Source organism: Mus musculus, chromosome 1, assembly GCF_000001635.26.
Source record: "Mus musculus strain C57BL/6J chromosome 1, GRCm38.p6 C57BL/6J".
Lineage (NCBI taxonomy): Eukaryota > Metazoa > Chordata > Mammalia > Rodentia > Muridae > Mus > Mus musculus.
Genome location: NC_000067.6, coordinates 43,730,368 through 43,744,119, shown reverse-complemented (window position 1 = coordinate 43,744,119; position 13,752 = coordinate 43,730,368). Strand labels below are relative to the sequence as shown.

At 43.4% G+C, this 13,752-nt stretch overlaps 1 protein-coding gene across 1 annotated transcript; it reads right to left on the bottom strand.

The window, feature by feature from the left end:
* Positions 1–1,555: 1,555 nt before the first annotated feature.
* Ecrg4 (ECRG4 augurin precursor) lies at positions 1,556–13,518 on the bottom strand. Its single transcript, NM_024283.3, has 4 exons — positions 13,157–13,518; positions 6,873–6,920; positions 5,403–5,560; positions 1,556–1,875 (listed from the first exon to the last, which is right to left on the bottom strand). Exons 1-4 carry the CDS (start codon positions 13,233–13,235, stop codon positions 1,714–1,716), a joined length of 447 nt encoding a protein of 148 aa, NP_077245.2. The 5' UTR covers positions 13,236–13,518; the 3' UTR covers positions 1,556–1,713.
* Between the last annotated feature and the right edge of the window lie 234 nt (positions 13,519–13,752).

Sequence of the window (13,752 nt, the reverse complement as noted above, 5' to 3'; positions counted from 1 at the left end):
TACATATTTGCACACACATGCACACATAAACAGAATTATCTGTTTTGCAAGGAAATGGATAGAACTGGAGGTGATTGTGGTACACAAAATAAGGCAGACACAGATAAATATTGGATGTTTTCTCTCATAGTGGAACATATATATTAGAAAGCAGACTAAAGGGAGAGGGAGATGGGGGAATGTGGTGATAAAAAAAGACAAATATATGTTTTCTTTCTTGCAGGATCTTGGTTTAGCAATGTAAACATGTGAGACATGGGAACGGAGGCAATTTGGGAGATGAAGGGATCTGAGGTAGGTCAGAGGGTGAACAAAAGAAAAGTGATCGTGTTTGTGAAAAGATCACAAAAATCCCCATCCTTGTGAGTGATAACTAAAATACATTAAAACATGAAAAAGAGCAAGGTTTGCCAGGACCCGGGGAGGCGGCATGGAGAGTTGGTGTTTAATTGGTTTGGGGTGATAGGAATGTTCTAGAGTTGATCGTGGCGATGGTTGAGCAATAATGAAAGTGTATTAAAGCCCACTGAAACCGATACCTAGAAATTGCTAAAGACTTATTTTTCATTTGTTTCAGGCAATGTCTCACACTGTTAGGATTCAAGCAATCTTCATTATTCAGCTTCCAGAGTGCTGGGTTATAGACACGAGCCACCACACCTGGCTTTAAATAGGAATCCTTAGATGGTATAGATGTATCACACATTTTTATTTACATAAGTCTTGTTTCACTTATGACTGCTCAGAAATATTTCATCCTGAAAGCAAGACTCTGTTAAGAAGTTATTTACTACCTGGATTTTTAAGTCACAGTGTTCCAGGATCATATGAAAAATAGCATATAATTTTTCAGAAAAGAGTAACACATTTTCATTATGCTGTCAGAGAGTGCTGTGATCCACCAAAATATGACACTCATTCTGAAAGGCTCTTTCCAGGTTGTCCATGCCTTTCCATCCTTACAGGCCTTTGGGTGTAACGCAGGCTACACCACCTGACCCTCTTCCCCAGCTTCCATCTCCATCCCTCCTCTTTCTCTCTCTCCATTTCCCATCCCAATACACTTCTCTTTTCTTTCACTCAGGTTGTTTAAACTCAATGGGAAATACCAAGTAGCTTTTAAGAAATCTTTGTGGGTTGATTGAAGCACATTAAAAATTTTATGTAAGTGTGATTCTGAGATGCACTAAACTTCAGGTCAGTTTGTGCTTGCTCCCTTTCTGCATGGTTTGTTAAATAGACCCTGCTCTGGCCTGCATCCCAGAGCAGAGAAAGCCCCTCACTGCTGGTTAGAGCTTTCCAGATCATTCTTAACACTAAAATTCATCACCAACTGGATTTTCCTTTTGAAGCAATATTTTGCATTTAGTACAAACTGCATTTTAACAAACAGATACCCCTGGCTTTCACTCCTGCCCTGAATGGATGCTGAAAGAATTCCTGGAAGAAAATATAGAGGCCCTCAGATGATGTGCTAACTTCAAAAATGGAGGCGATTAGAATTGTCATGGCTCAGTTTTCTCCCAAGTGAATTCTGATGCTTCTCTCTTTTTTTAAATGCTTTTATTTCTATTTTTAAGTGAGACATATCGTTAAGCACATGCATGAAATGCAAAAAGCACTTATATTCTTTCCTTTAGCCTGATGGTCACGTGGTATAGGTAGAGAAGGCCTACTGAAGCAGGCACAAGCTCTGTGGGCACCTCAGGAAGCTTAATAGTCATTATAGTTGACACTGGCTCCATGCCTGAAGCTTTCCCGGCTGTGGGGACCAATGGCCGCATCTTCATCATAATGACGCTGGTAGTAGTCACCATAGTAGTCATGGCCGTTTCGATTTCTGTTTAGCCAATAGTTGACATCATCTTCAAATTTCTGTAGAAAAAGAGAATGTTAAAGGATGGTTTTGAAGACACATAATCCTCAAAAACACACAGAAACTGTGGCTTTTCTCAGTGATTGAGAATCAACATCATAGCAGGACAGCTGCTCGTTACAATGTTTTCTTCACAGGTCAATCCAGGATCTTAGGATACCAGTATGTCCACTAAAGAAATCTGTGCCTGTGCTTTTGATAATTTCCACCGTGCCACGGTATCTTCTATACCTGAGCCTTTTTTCTCCTTACAAGGTAAATAAAGTGTGCATCTGCCCAATGCAGTAACAGCCTGGCTGGCTCTCACTATCATCCACATTGCTATGGTAGATGCCTCCTTATCCCGCGCTTGACCTGCCAAAGGAATTAAGTTAACCACTGGCACCTTCAGCTCTGGGGCAGTACGTCTGGGCCACCTCATGCATGTTCTTGGTCTGAGTGTGCACAGGCACAGGATTGTGAAGTGGGCTGTGGGTGTCAGGCCCCATGAAGACACTGGAAGATGCTCAAAGCAAGCGAGAGAGTCCTGGCTTACAAGAAGCCTGCAGTCTATTGGAGATAATTATGAAAGGAGAGAGCTACTGTTAATAAAACTTAAAAGGCAAAGAAAAGGACCAGTGGTTTGTATGACCACCTCCAGCAACTGCTTTTTGCTATAAATTGCCTTTTCAAGAGGGAGAAGAATGCTTCTGAAGGGATGGTGAAAATCCAAGATGGATGGTGATGACAACTTTCACTTATTGATCTAGTTCGAGGATGAGGCATTGAGATGACCAAGACAGACTGGATGGGGAAAGGCTTGTGCAGTTAGGACTGCAGGCAATGGCTGTGAGACCCTGCCCCTGAATACCACTGCTACTGGTACATGCAGATTCCCTAGCGCCATACTAGGCTCTTACACTGAATTTTCTAGTGGTTGGGTCTCAGGAATACATTTTCATTTTAGTGGAGTGGCTAGGAATACTAAATACAGTTCAATTCCGACTTGGACATTTTATCTTTGTGTTAAGAAAATGTAAAGCAGTGTGCATTCACTGGGAACCACTCTGGATTCTGGAGTTGGATTTTTCCCCAGGTGAGTGCTGTGTGGGATGAGACTCTCCGGGAAAGCTGCGAGAGTCAGGGCTCCCAGTTGTCCCTTGACCATGTGTCTGACATAAGGGGTGGTGAGATAGGTGTGCTGGAGGCAGTTTAAACTGTAGTGATTCCAACTTACCATAGACAGAGGAGAATCTATCCTGAAGACCCCGAGACTGAAAACCCTATGCTGGGGCCAGGAAATGGGGCTCTGGAGCCTACTTTGGCTTAGTGGTAGGTCCCCTCCTGTGTACCCCTCACCCTGGGCCTTTGACTCTGATACCTCATTTGTTTGCTGCTCAAGACCATCATTGTCAGAGCCTCCCACAACCTGTGTGCCAAGGAGGAAGACACACATTTTTACCTCCCTGTGCCTTTAGCCTTAGACTTTTTTCACAGCACCACATTTTGGGGTCAGAGTAAAATGATCTTACTGCCTATTTTCTTATTAGGTTTGAGATTTCAGGATCAAATGTGTATTCTAGATACACTTTAAGATCTTTTATGAATATATAAGACAAGTTCAAGTTTGAATATGGACAGGAGCAAAGGTGAAGAGGGATGGTGCTATTCCAGTGAAAAGAACACCACTCATGGCATCTGAGCATAGCTTCTTGTGGTCTTTTAATGTAAACTTAACTCATTATAGTGTTCTCAGTCCTTGTCTTTTTAAGATTTTTGTTACCAGACATTATGTTTTAGCCATTTACCCATATTAAAAGTTTAATAGCTATTAAATGGTGGTCATCACAGAGATACAAACTACCAAAAGATGATATAACATTCTCATCTACCAAATAAATATATGTGCTTAAATATTCCAAAGACAAGATGCTGAAGACTCTAGAACATGGGTGTCCTTCTGAAGGACACTGGAGATGTGTAACTTGACTGTGGTAAGGACCCTTCATCTGAGCCCACCTGTTTCCCAGTAACCCCACCAGGGAGAACATGGACCTAAGAAAGGAACAATTGACGCAGTGATGTCCTTTGAGTTGTGAAAAATGCTTAATAAAGTCATTTTTAAGTACTTCAAATCACTCCTGACATAGAGTCTAGCTTAAGTATGTAGCTACTTGCACAGCAAAAGAAGAGCTACTTGAGTAGGGAAGGGACTGGCATGTGTAGAAGCTAGGGATGGGAAGGCAGGGGATGGTGCAGTCACATGGTTTGATCTAATGAGAGGGGGCCTTTCTACCCTGCATAGTACGTCAAACACCCTCTGTGAGTCTCATGTTCATGAACATGCAAACATGTTCAGCTGCCCGCTGCAGATGCTCCCTGCAGCCTGAAGGCAGGCTTTGAGGTCTACCCTGGACTCCTCAGCCACTCTGTGGATGGTCTCTGGTGAGTGGCATCTAGAGTGCCTGTCCTGCTCCCTTCTTGCCTGTCCCTGTAGCCCAGACAATGACGTGACCTGAAATAGTCTCATAAGATAGTTAACTTGCTGATTTTGCTCACTGGGGCTTCCTGGCCCATATGAACTGCAAAGCAGCTTTACTCGTGAGTGCACCGATGCAATTTCCCCTAAACATCTGCAAGAACCACCTCTCCTTTATGGTCTTCGTGAGTCCATATACCCACCTTGTTGTTTCAGCCGATTCTGGGCAAAGATGGTAATATTTAGCGAGTTGTTTTGAGGATGCCCAGTTGAAACTGAACAGCAGGGCTGAAGGCATTTCTAGGAAAATAAGATTCTTCGGGAAGCTAGATGCAGCCTTTTGGCTCACAGATTCCCTGGGTCCCTCCTCTCCACCTGGATGGCTAGCATGCAGTGAAGAGTGGGCCCACACATTTGGAATAAAAAGCCCTGTGGCTTGGCTATGGTTTGTGTGCTTCTAGAAGCTAGAAGCTTGGTCCCCAGTATGGCATTGCTGGAGAGCCTTTAAGAAGTGAGGCCCTGGTGCAAAGTAGTTAGGTCATGAAGGCTTTACCTACTGAAAGGACTGATGCTGTGGTGTTTCACAGTGGGTGAGTTCTTGTAAGGACTGGCGGTTGTGAAGGTCAGTGGGTGTGCTGATACACACCCATAATGTCAGCACTAGGAAGTTCAAGGTCTTCCCTGACTGTATACAAGTTTGAGGCCAGGCTAGGCTACATGAGATCCTGTCTCAATAAACAAGCAGATAATAAAAAAAATTATATGAAAAATAAATATTAATATAACAAGTTTAGACTTGCTTCTTGCTTTTTATGTCACAGTTTCTTAACACTTGCTCCTGCTATTATGACACCGTGTACCAAGATGTTCTTACTAGAGCCAGATTGTGACTTCAGACCTCCAGAACCACAAGCTAAACATGAACTCTGATATTTTGACAGAGCGACAGAGAACACACTACTAAGAAGCAAAGTCTACCATCTCAGGCCCTCTCCCTCAGGCCGGTCCTCTGTCCCACACAGCCTGCCCTATAGTGTCCAAGGCTCTCCCTCAGAAAAGTATACTCACAGCCTCATCAAAGCCCATGTAGAGGAACTGCTGGTACCACTGCTGTACCTCAGGCCGCGTACGGTCCCACAGCTGTCGTTTGGCACGCTTCAGGCCACCTAGGAATTCCTTTGCTGTGTTCTCGGCTACAGCTACATTAGTCTTTGACGGGACAGGTCCTGAAAAGGTTCGTTCCAAAAAGACAAAGAATGAATTATTTTTTGAAAACAATATTCTCTTTACTATTGAAAGAAATTTTTCCTTCTATGTTTTACAAGGTTTGTATTTTATGTGTATGGGTGTTTTGTCTACATGTATGTCTGTGCACCATGTACATACAGTACCAACAAAGGCCAGAAGAGGGCATCATCCCCTAACCAGAGTTATACACAATTGGGAAATACCACGTGGATGCTGGGAATAAAATCCTAAACTTAAAAAACAGCAGCCAGTGCTCTTAACTACTACTGAGCATTTCTCTAGCCCCAGGCTATTACTAGAATTTTAATGTGGTTTAACTACGCTGTGTTTTGAATTAACACATAGAAATTGTAAATATGTATGCTATATATACACGCAAGGATCAAAGTGGGTTCATTGGCATTTCCCTCCGTTGAAATGCTTATCACTTCATGTTAGGAAGCTTTAAACTCTTTTCTAGTTGCTCATAAAATGTGCAGTGGGTTGTTCTGAGCTGTAGCCGCCCTGCAGTGATGCAGCACATTGTGTAACGTACTCCCCTGTACCTGCTTGTCATCCAACCTCCCCACCTCACTCCCTCTTCAGGCGCCACTACAAGCTAGGGGGGAGGAGGGTAAATGGTTGATTATCACATCAGAAATGGGGCTCACATTTTCTAATCTCTTCAACAGCTAATTTTATAGAGGGAGATGGAGAGAAGAGAAAGGATGTTCACTAGACAGCACAATGGTTCCATTTGACCTAACTGATAACAGTGACCAACAGCCCACATTTTGACTTCTAGAATATTTTACTTCTATGTCTCCTTGTTGCTATCATATAACTCAGAAACTGCCTTTTCGTTTTTGTTTTTTGTTTTGTTTTGTTTTTCAGTAGAAATTAGTAATAGAAAGGTTTCCCCATGGGAATGCCTTTTCCTAATTGCTGACTGGATAGGCAGAGCTTCAACAGTGCCATTCTATACCCACCCCACCAGGTAGGGTTAGGGCCCTCAGACCCTTTAGATGTGTTTCACCAGTATAAAATAATCAAAATTCAATTAACACTGTTTCTGCATTTACACTGACAGCTTTTGTTGTTGTTGTTTTTTGGTGGGGGAAGGCAAATGTTTACTAGTAATAATACTTACCTAGCAGAATGCCACACCACATACCCACAGAACAAGCCCTCCAGGTCTGCAAGCCTTTCTCATATTCCTAATACAAGCCCTCCATGAACACAGTCATCATTGCTGTTCTGCCGCTTGCAGTTACCAGTGAACACATCCTTACCCGCTTGAGGCAGACCTACCTTCTCGTTTCTGGAGCATCTTCTTGAGTTTGTTTCCACTTATGCCATCTACAGAAACAGAAACAGAAACAGAAAGCAGTTTCAGAGTCCGTAATTCCTGCGATTTTTGCACCTTATGGAATGCAAAAGTCAGAGTTGTAAATAAGAGCTGCTGATCCCTGTCCTGATTTAACAGCTCCGTAGTAAAGTATTTAATGGGTTTGGGGATACTTGCCATACAAGAAAAACAGTGCATGGTATCGAGGGCTAATACTGATAACAGAGACGAATAGATGACAAGGGCATTACTGATTGAGCTTTTCTCACTAAAACAGTGGTTTTAGTCCTAATGTCTTCCTGCTTATCACATGCAGCTTCCAGCAAACATTATCTTCAGGGTGTAATAGATCCTATAGTGCCCTCCTCCCAAATTCATAATCCTCCAGGAATAACCAGCTGGGAATTTCAGAGGTAACATTTTTTTTAAGGATATTAAGATGGTTCTCATTGGACTCAGGGTGGGCTCTATGCCCATGGTGCAGACCCATACAGGCTAGGCAGCCCCATGAGAAAGAGCCAGGCAGAGGTGAGCCTTCTAGGGCAAGCCTGGGAATTTGGCTCTTTAAAATCGCTGTACAGTTTTGCAACTTTCTCTAAATGTCTTTCATTTAAGCTTTATTTGGGGGGGGGCATTAGCTGTTAAATATGTTTAGTTTTTAAAGAGTTTAACTAATCAGCTTGATAATTTGATAGGAAATAGTGTGTCTAGCCTGAAAGAGTACACCATCTATTCGGCCAACTGGTACCTAAGAGTTGTACACAGGCTAGTTGGTCTCATGAAGGGTAGACACAAAGCCCCTGGAGAGAAAACACTAAGTAAAAAACAGAGCGTTTAAAGGGGTCTGGGACTGCCATGAGAAGCTAGGATAGAGAAGGCCACAGTGAGGTAGTAGTGCTGTCTTCTCCTCAGGATTATTATCCTCTCAGTCTATCCAGGGTTTCTGAGAAAAGGACAAATCTGTGCTTACATCTGCAAAAGGGGTCCAAATGCAATTAAGAACTTGCTTTGAGTATACACTCACAAGTGGAATAACTGGGTCACATAACAATTCCATTTCTAGTGCTCTGAGAAACGTCCGCACTGATTTTCCATAGCGGCTATTGCCCGTTTACTCAGCAGCAGTGAATAAAGGTTCCTGTTTCCTTACATCCTGTCCAGCACATGCTTTCATTTGTTCTCTTCATGATAGCCATTTTGACTGGGGCAAGATGGAATCACCTCTGTTTTAATTGGTAGTTCCCTGGTGCCCAAGGATGTTGAACACTTTGAAAATGCACCAAGACACTTGAACCCTCATGTTTATTGGTACATGAGTCACGATAGCTAGGAAATGGAACCAGTGTGTGTGTGTGTGTGTGTGTGTGTGTGTGTGTGTGTGTCCACTCACAGATAAATGGAGGTAGAGAAACTGGTACAGAGACACAACCATAAAGAAAAACTAAATCATGTTATGGTCAGAAAAATGGATAAAACTCGACATCATTATGTTAAGTGAGATAAGCCAGATTGAGTGTTCTGGTATGATTTCTTTTGCTATGATAAAACATGTCCAAAAGAAACTTAGGAGAGGGAAGGGTTTGTTTGGCTTACACTTCAAGTTTCGGTTCATCACTAAGGGAAGTCAGCGTAGACACTCAAGAGCCTTAAACAAGGAACAGTGGAGGAACACCCTTTGCTGCCTCACTCCCTGGCCATCTCCCTCAGGCCCGTGCTCAGCTAGTTCCCTTATACAGCCCAGAATCACTTTCCCAGGAAATGTCACTGCTCACAGTGGTCTTGCCCTCCTCTATGGATTAACAATCAAGACAATATGTAAAAGACGTGACTACAGAGCAAGGGCAGTTACTCAACTGAGACTTTCTTTTTTGCTGTTGTTGTTTTTTGTTTTGTTTTTTTTGTGAGTCTAGGCTGTGCCATGCTGACAATTAAAAAAAAAAAGGACAAATAACATACTTTTTCTCATGCTGAACCCAGATTTTAATTTATATGTGAGTGCTTTTATATGTATGTATACAGAGTGGATATAGTTCATAAAACTAGAAAGGGGGGACCATGAGAGATAAAGGAGAAAAATTTTAAAAGGTTGGAGGGTAATTTATTTGAATTACTTTTCTATTGCTGTGACAAAGGACCATGACCATGGCAATCTAAAGGAGAAATCATTTAGTGGGAGCTTACAGTTCCAGAGGATAAGTCCATAACTATCATGGGGGACAGCATGGCAGCAGGCAGGCATGGTGCTGGAATAGTAGTTGAGCACTTACCCCTAATCCATGAGCAGGAGGTAGAGAGATAAAGATAGCTAACTGGTAATAGCATGGGCTTTTGAAACCTTGAAGCCCACCCTTGGTGATATACCTCCTCCAACAAGGCCACACCCCACAATCCTTCCCAAACAGTTCCACCAACTGGAGACCAAACATTCAACTATATGAGCCTATGGGGGCCATTTTCATTCAAACCACCATAGTAATAAAGATGTATCTTGGGATAAGAAAATAGGAAGGGGCTGTCTACAGAGAGCAATGATGAAAGGCTCGCCAGGAAGATATGGAGTGGGGGTAAGAAAAGAGGAGAGGAAGAGGGCCAAAGTACTTAATGAATGGACAAAATGAGACGTATTACTCCGTATAATAATTTTAAAATTAAAAAAGAAAATGAAGAATATCCATTTGGGGTTCTGGGTTTAGTTCAGTGAACACCCACTTAGCATGATGAGCCGTGGGATTAATCCTCAGCACTTCAAATCAACTAAAAAACCTGTACTCTGGTTGTCAACAATACATAAGGCTGAAAAAACATCTTTTTAGTAAGAACTCTTGCATAAATGATTTGCCATGTTGTTGAGGAGAAAAAATAGCCAATATTCAAAGCCAAGAGTCAGCACCTGGTTGTTTTACTGTGTGTGTGTGCCCGTGTATATTTGTGTGTGTGTGTTAGTGCACTTAATGCTCACCATGTTTCTAGATCCACATCACTCTTATTATGTCAATCCATACAGAGCCTCATCACTCAGCCTCATCACTGCAGCATGCCAGCATGCCAGTATAGCAGTACCATCTAGAGAGCCTGGCCTATGCTCTTGGATAGAGTAGGGAAATCCTAGAGCTTGTCCAAGTGCCTCCCTGGTGATCTTATGGGTGTGGTGGCAACACTTTCTGGGCTTTCCTAGGAGAGTCTTGATTTACAGCACCTCCTCTCATTCTCAGAAGTGTTCTAGCCTGAACGATAATATCTGGGCATCCTAATGTTAGAGAATGGATAGCATAGAAATATCCTGAGAAGAGTCTGTAAGAGCCATGCTAAGGAATGAGTGATAGCAGTTATTGTCCTGACATCTTGCTCAGAGGAACCGGCATGAGCTAGGCAGGGAGCTAAGGAGTTAGTGTAGCAGGCATCAGAGTATGGAGGTTTCTGTAGTCTGTATGCAGGCTACCTATGGTGATGTGGCTGTTTTAAAATAACATCAGAGTTCAGTGTAGTCAGCTATCAAGAATTGACTGTCCCGAGAGGCCCATTGGACTTGCAAACTTTATATGCCCCCAGTACAGGGGAACACCAGGGCCAAAAAGGGGAAGTGGGTGGGCAGGGGAGTGGGGGTGGGTGGATATGGGGGACTTTTGGTATAGCATTGGAAATGTAAATGAGCTAAATACCTAATAAAAAATGGAAAAAAAAAGAATTGACTGTCTCTTCTCTGCTTTGTCATCATCCTGATCAGGCCACATCTCTGCAGTTCAAGGTAACAGGAAACCTGGAGAAAGGAAACGCCCTACCTCCCACTATGGTTTTAGATGATCTCAGCTGCTCCTGCAGCCATACCTTCAATCCATCACCGTGGGCTCTAACTCTCTGGAACTGTAAACTCTAAATGTCTTATTTTATAAGTTGTCTTGGCCATAGTATTTTATCTCAGCAATAGAAAAGTAACTAGTAAGTTAGTAATATTTCCAGTTCCTGGGCCACCACATAAAGATGGAGCAAGTGCCTCTAGGAGATTCCTGATTAAGAATTAATGCATGTGAGCATAAATCAACACAGTTGAGAACTGGCCAAGCTACTGGAAAATGATTATCTAGCCAGTAAAGTGGGGCTGCTGTTGAGTGCCATACTTCCCTCCAAATCTTAAAACTCAATGAAGAAATCTATGAAAATATTTGCCAAAGCTGACAGATACATTCTCAGCTCTAATATTAACATGCATGAATATCTTAACATTTGTCAGTCTTTAACAAGCCATGGGACAGCACACACAGAATTAAGCACTGCCCTCCATCTGTTTGCCTTCTGTAGATGTGCTTAACGGTTAATGAATGAAATGTGGTCTGATGCTGAAAGAGACATGAGATTCAGGCTATTCCTGCAAGCCTGAAATTTCTTGCAAATGTGAGTCATGAGTACTTCAGGAATGAAAGCTCCACCACAGCAAATCTTAGCTGTGCAACTGAAAGGCTTGCAGAGGCTCCAAGCCATGAATTATGAATGCTGCTGCTATGCCAACCCTGTACATTCAGCTGTATATTAGTACATACAATTGGACATCACACTAAATCTGCTTGGGGAAAGGAGGAAAGAACAAAAGAAGAACTGTAGCCCCCTTACTCCAACATCCCCAGCTGTCCTGTCCAGGCTGTGATGAAAAGCAGTCACATATGTAGCAAATCTGGTTACCTGGAATTAGAATACACAGGGGACTGGACACATTCAGAGTCTCAAGATGTCTCACTCTGAAGATGAAAACCCACAACAGGCAAATCAAGAGGGAGCTGTGATCCTTCTCTTCATGAAATGTGCTTGGATGCCATGAAGAGTCATGTTTGGGGCATGGAGACCACGGTGGCTCTTCTGCTAAGAGCATTGGGTGCTCCTCCAGGGGACCCTGGTTTGATTTCCACATCTACCTTCTGTCACTTCAGTACCGGAGTGACAGCACCTTCTTCTGGCCTCTGCAGGTACTACATGCATGAAGTACACAGACACACGTGTAGGCCAAACACCAATACACATAAAATAAAAGGGGGCGAGGAAAAGGTCATCTTTGAGACTCAATGCATTTTTATCTTTCATGATAAAGTTCACATTTCAGTTCAGTGATGCTGATACTGTGACGGATTCCACTCCCTCACTTCTTGGCATTAACTCGTAAAATATGAGTGTTGAAAATGAATGGCCTAACGCCATGTTCACGAAGCTAGCTCACAAGAGGGTACTGATGTCATTTGCACCAGTCACCCTTCCAATAAGAACAACCTCCCCTTTATTTTCATGGTCTCTCATGCTGTGACCCTGCCTCCCCTCATTCTGGAGTTAGGTTTACCATGCCTGCTCTGAGAAAGCAAAAATGAAACACAGAGAAACTGAGTGCGTCTTCTATTTACATCTGGCAATGGCCACCCCTTCGCACTGGGACAAACACCAGTCTCAGGTGATAGGTAAATAGTTTGGTGTCTTCCAGCTACTGTTCTCTTGGCAGTAAACCTAGGGTCACCCTACTGCCTCCCAGAGTTATAAACCTCAAAGGCGTTCCTATGCACAGGAACTCACTTGTGACCTCTAAAGGGTCACACAAAAGAAGAACTTTCCAGGTTCAGAAGGTAGAGTCTGTGGAGCTCTGGGTATAGTATTTACGGTGTACTGCTTAAGTGCTTTTAATGTAGAGAGACCTGGGGATTTTCAGTTAATTCAGCTAAATATAGTAGATATATATTTGCTAATATGTAGATATATTTAATGTTTAAATATAATAGCTAGTAGAAATACAATAGCTAATAATTCCGCTGAATATAATAGAAAAAGTTAAACATTGCTCAGCTTTGCAGCCTGAACGCTCTTAGTCAGCTCTGTTGCCCCAAACTGCCTGGAAGAAATTGGAAGAATTTGGAAGAAATTTGGAAGAAATTGGAAGAATTGGAGAAAGACAGCAGTGTGTCCTGCCTCAGAATGATACTCCCTTCAAGCCTCCACCATCCCTGATTTAGCACTTCTTGTGGTTCTTTCAGATCCTTACTTCATTTGCCCAAGGTTGCCCCTCAGTCTACTATGCTCTCTTTGAATCTGAGTCCCTCACTGCCTGCCCAAGTGCACTCATTGGGACTTACATGAGTGTAAAATACTAGACCCGGTTCCATTGTCTTCTTGGTTTAGTACAGGTTAAGAGCAGGATCATATTCAGGCATGAAGCACCCCATTTCCAATCTCCTTCCCCAGCACCCTCAGCACTCTCCGCCAGGTATCCTCCACTTACCTGGACCCAGGCACAGCAGAAGGAGCAGAGCCAGCCCGGCAAGGGCCAGGACTGCAGGCCGCGCAGACGAGGTGCTCATGGCGACAGAGTGCTGCAAAGTAGCTGGAGGGATGACTGGAGTGGAGACCCAGGCTCAGTGAGGCAGGCGAAAGCTCCAGTATCCTTGCTCTGGGCGGGACCCACAGGGTGGGCAACTAGCCAGCAGGCCAGGCCGAGAGCCAAGCTTCAGTTCAATGCCACCGAGGCACACTGCCCTGCGGGTCTGCTGCAAATCGCTGAGAAGGGCCGCGTGGCCAAAGGGGAGAGGGCAAGACTGATGCCAGGCACAGCCCAACCAGCCTGGACAGAGAATGTTGGCTCACTCCTCTTTTCCGCACGCCCCCCTGAGCCGTTCCTCTGCAGCACAACCCTCCCCTAGCAACCCAGGCCCTTGGCGTCAGGCTCAGGCCTTGCCTTTTAAAGTAGCCTTTGGAATGTTCTTAATTCCTGAACTGTAGTTAAGGTTGGCTCCTGCAGGGTCTCTTTTTATGATATTTTGAAAGATTCTGGGTTCAGAACTGCAATCCAGGAAAAACATGTCAACTCAAACCGCTGCA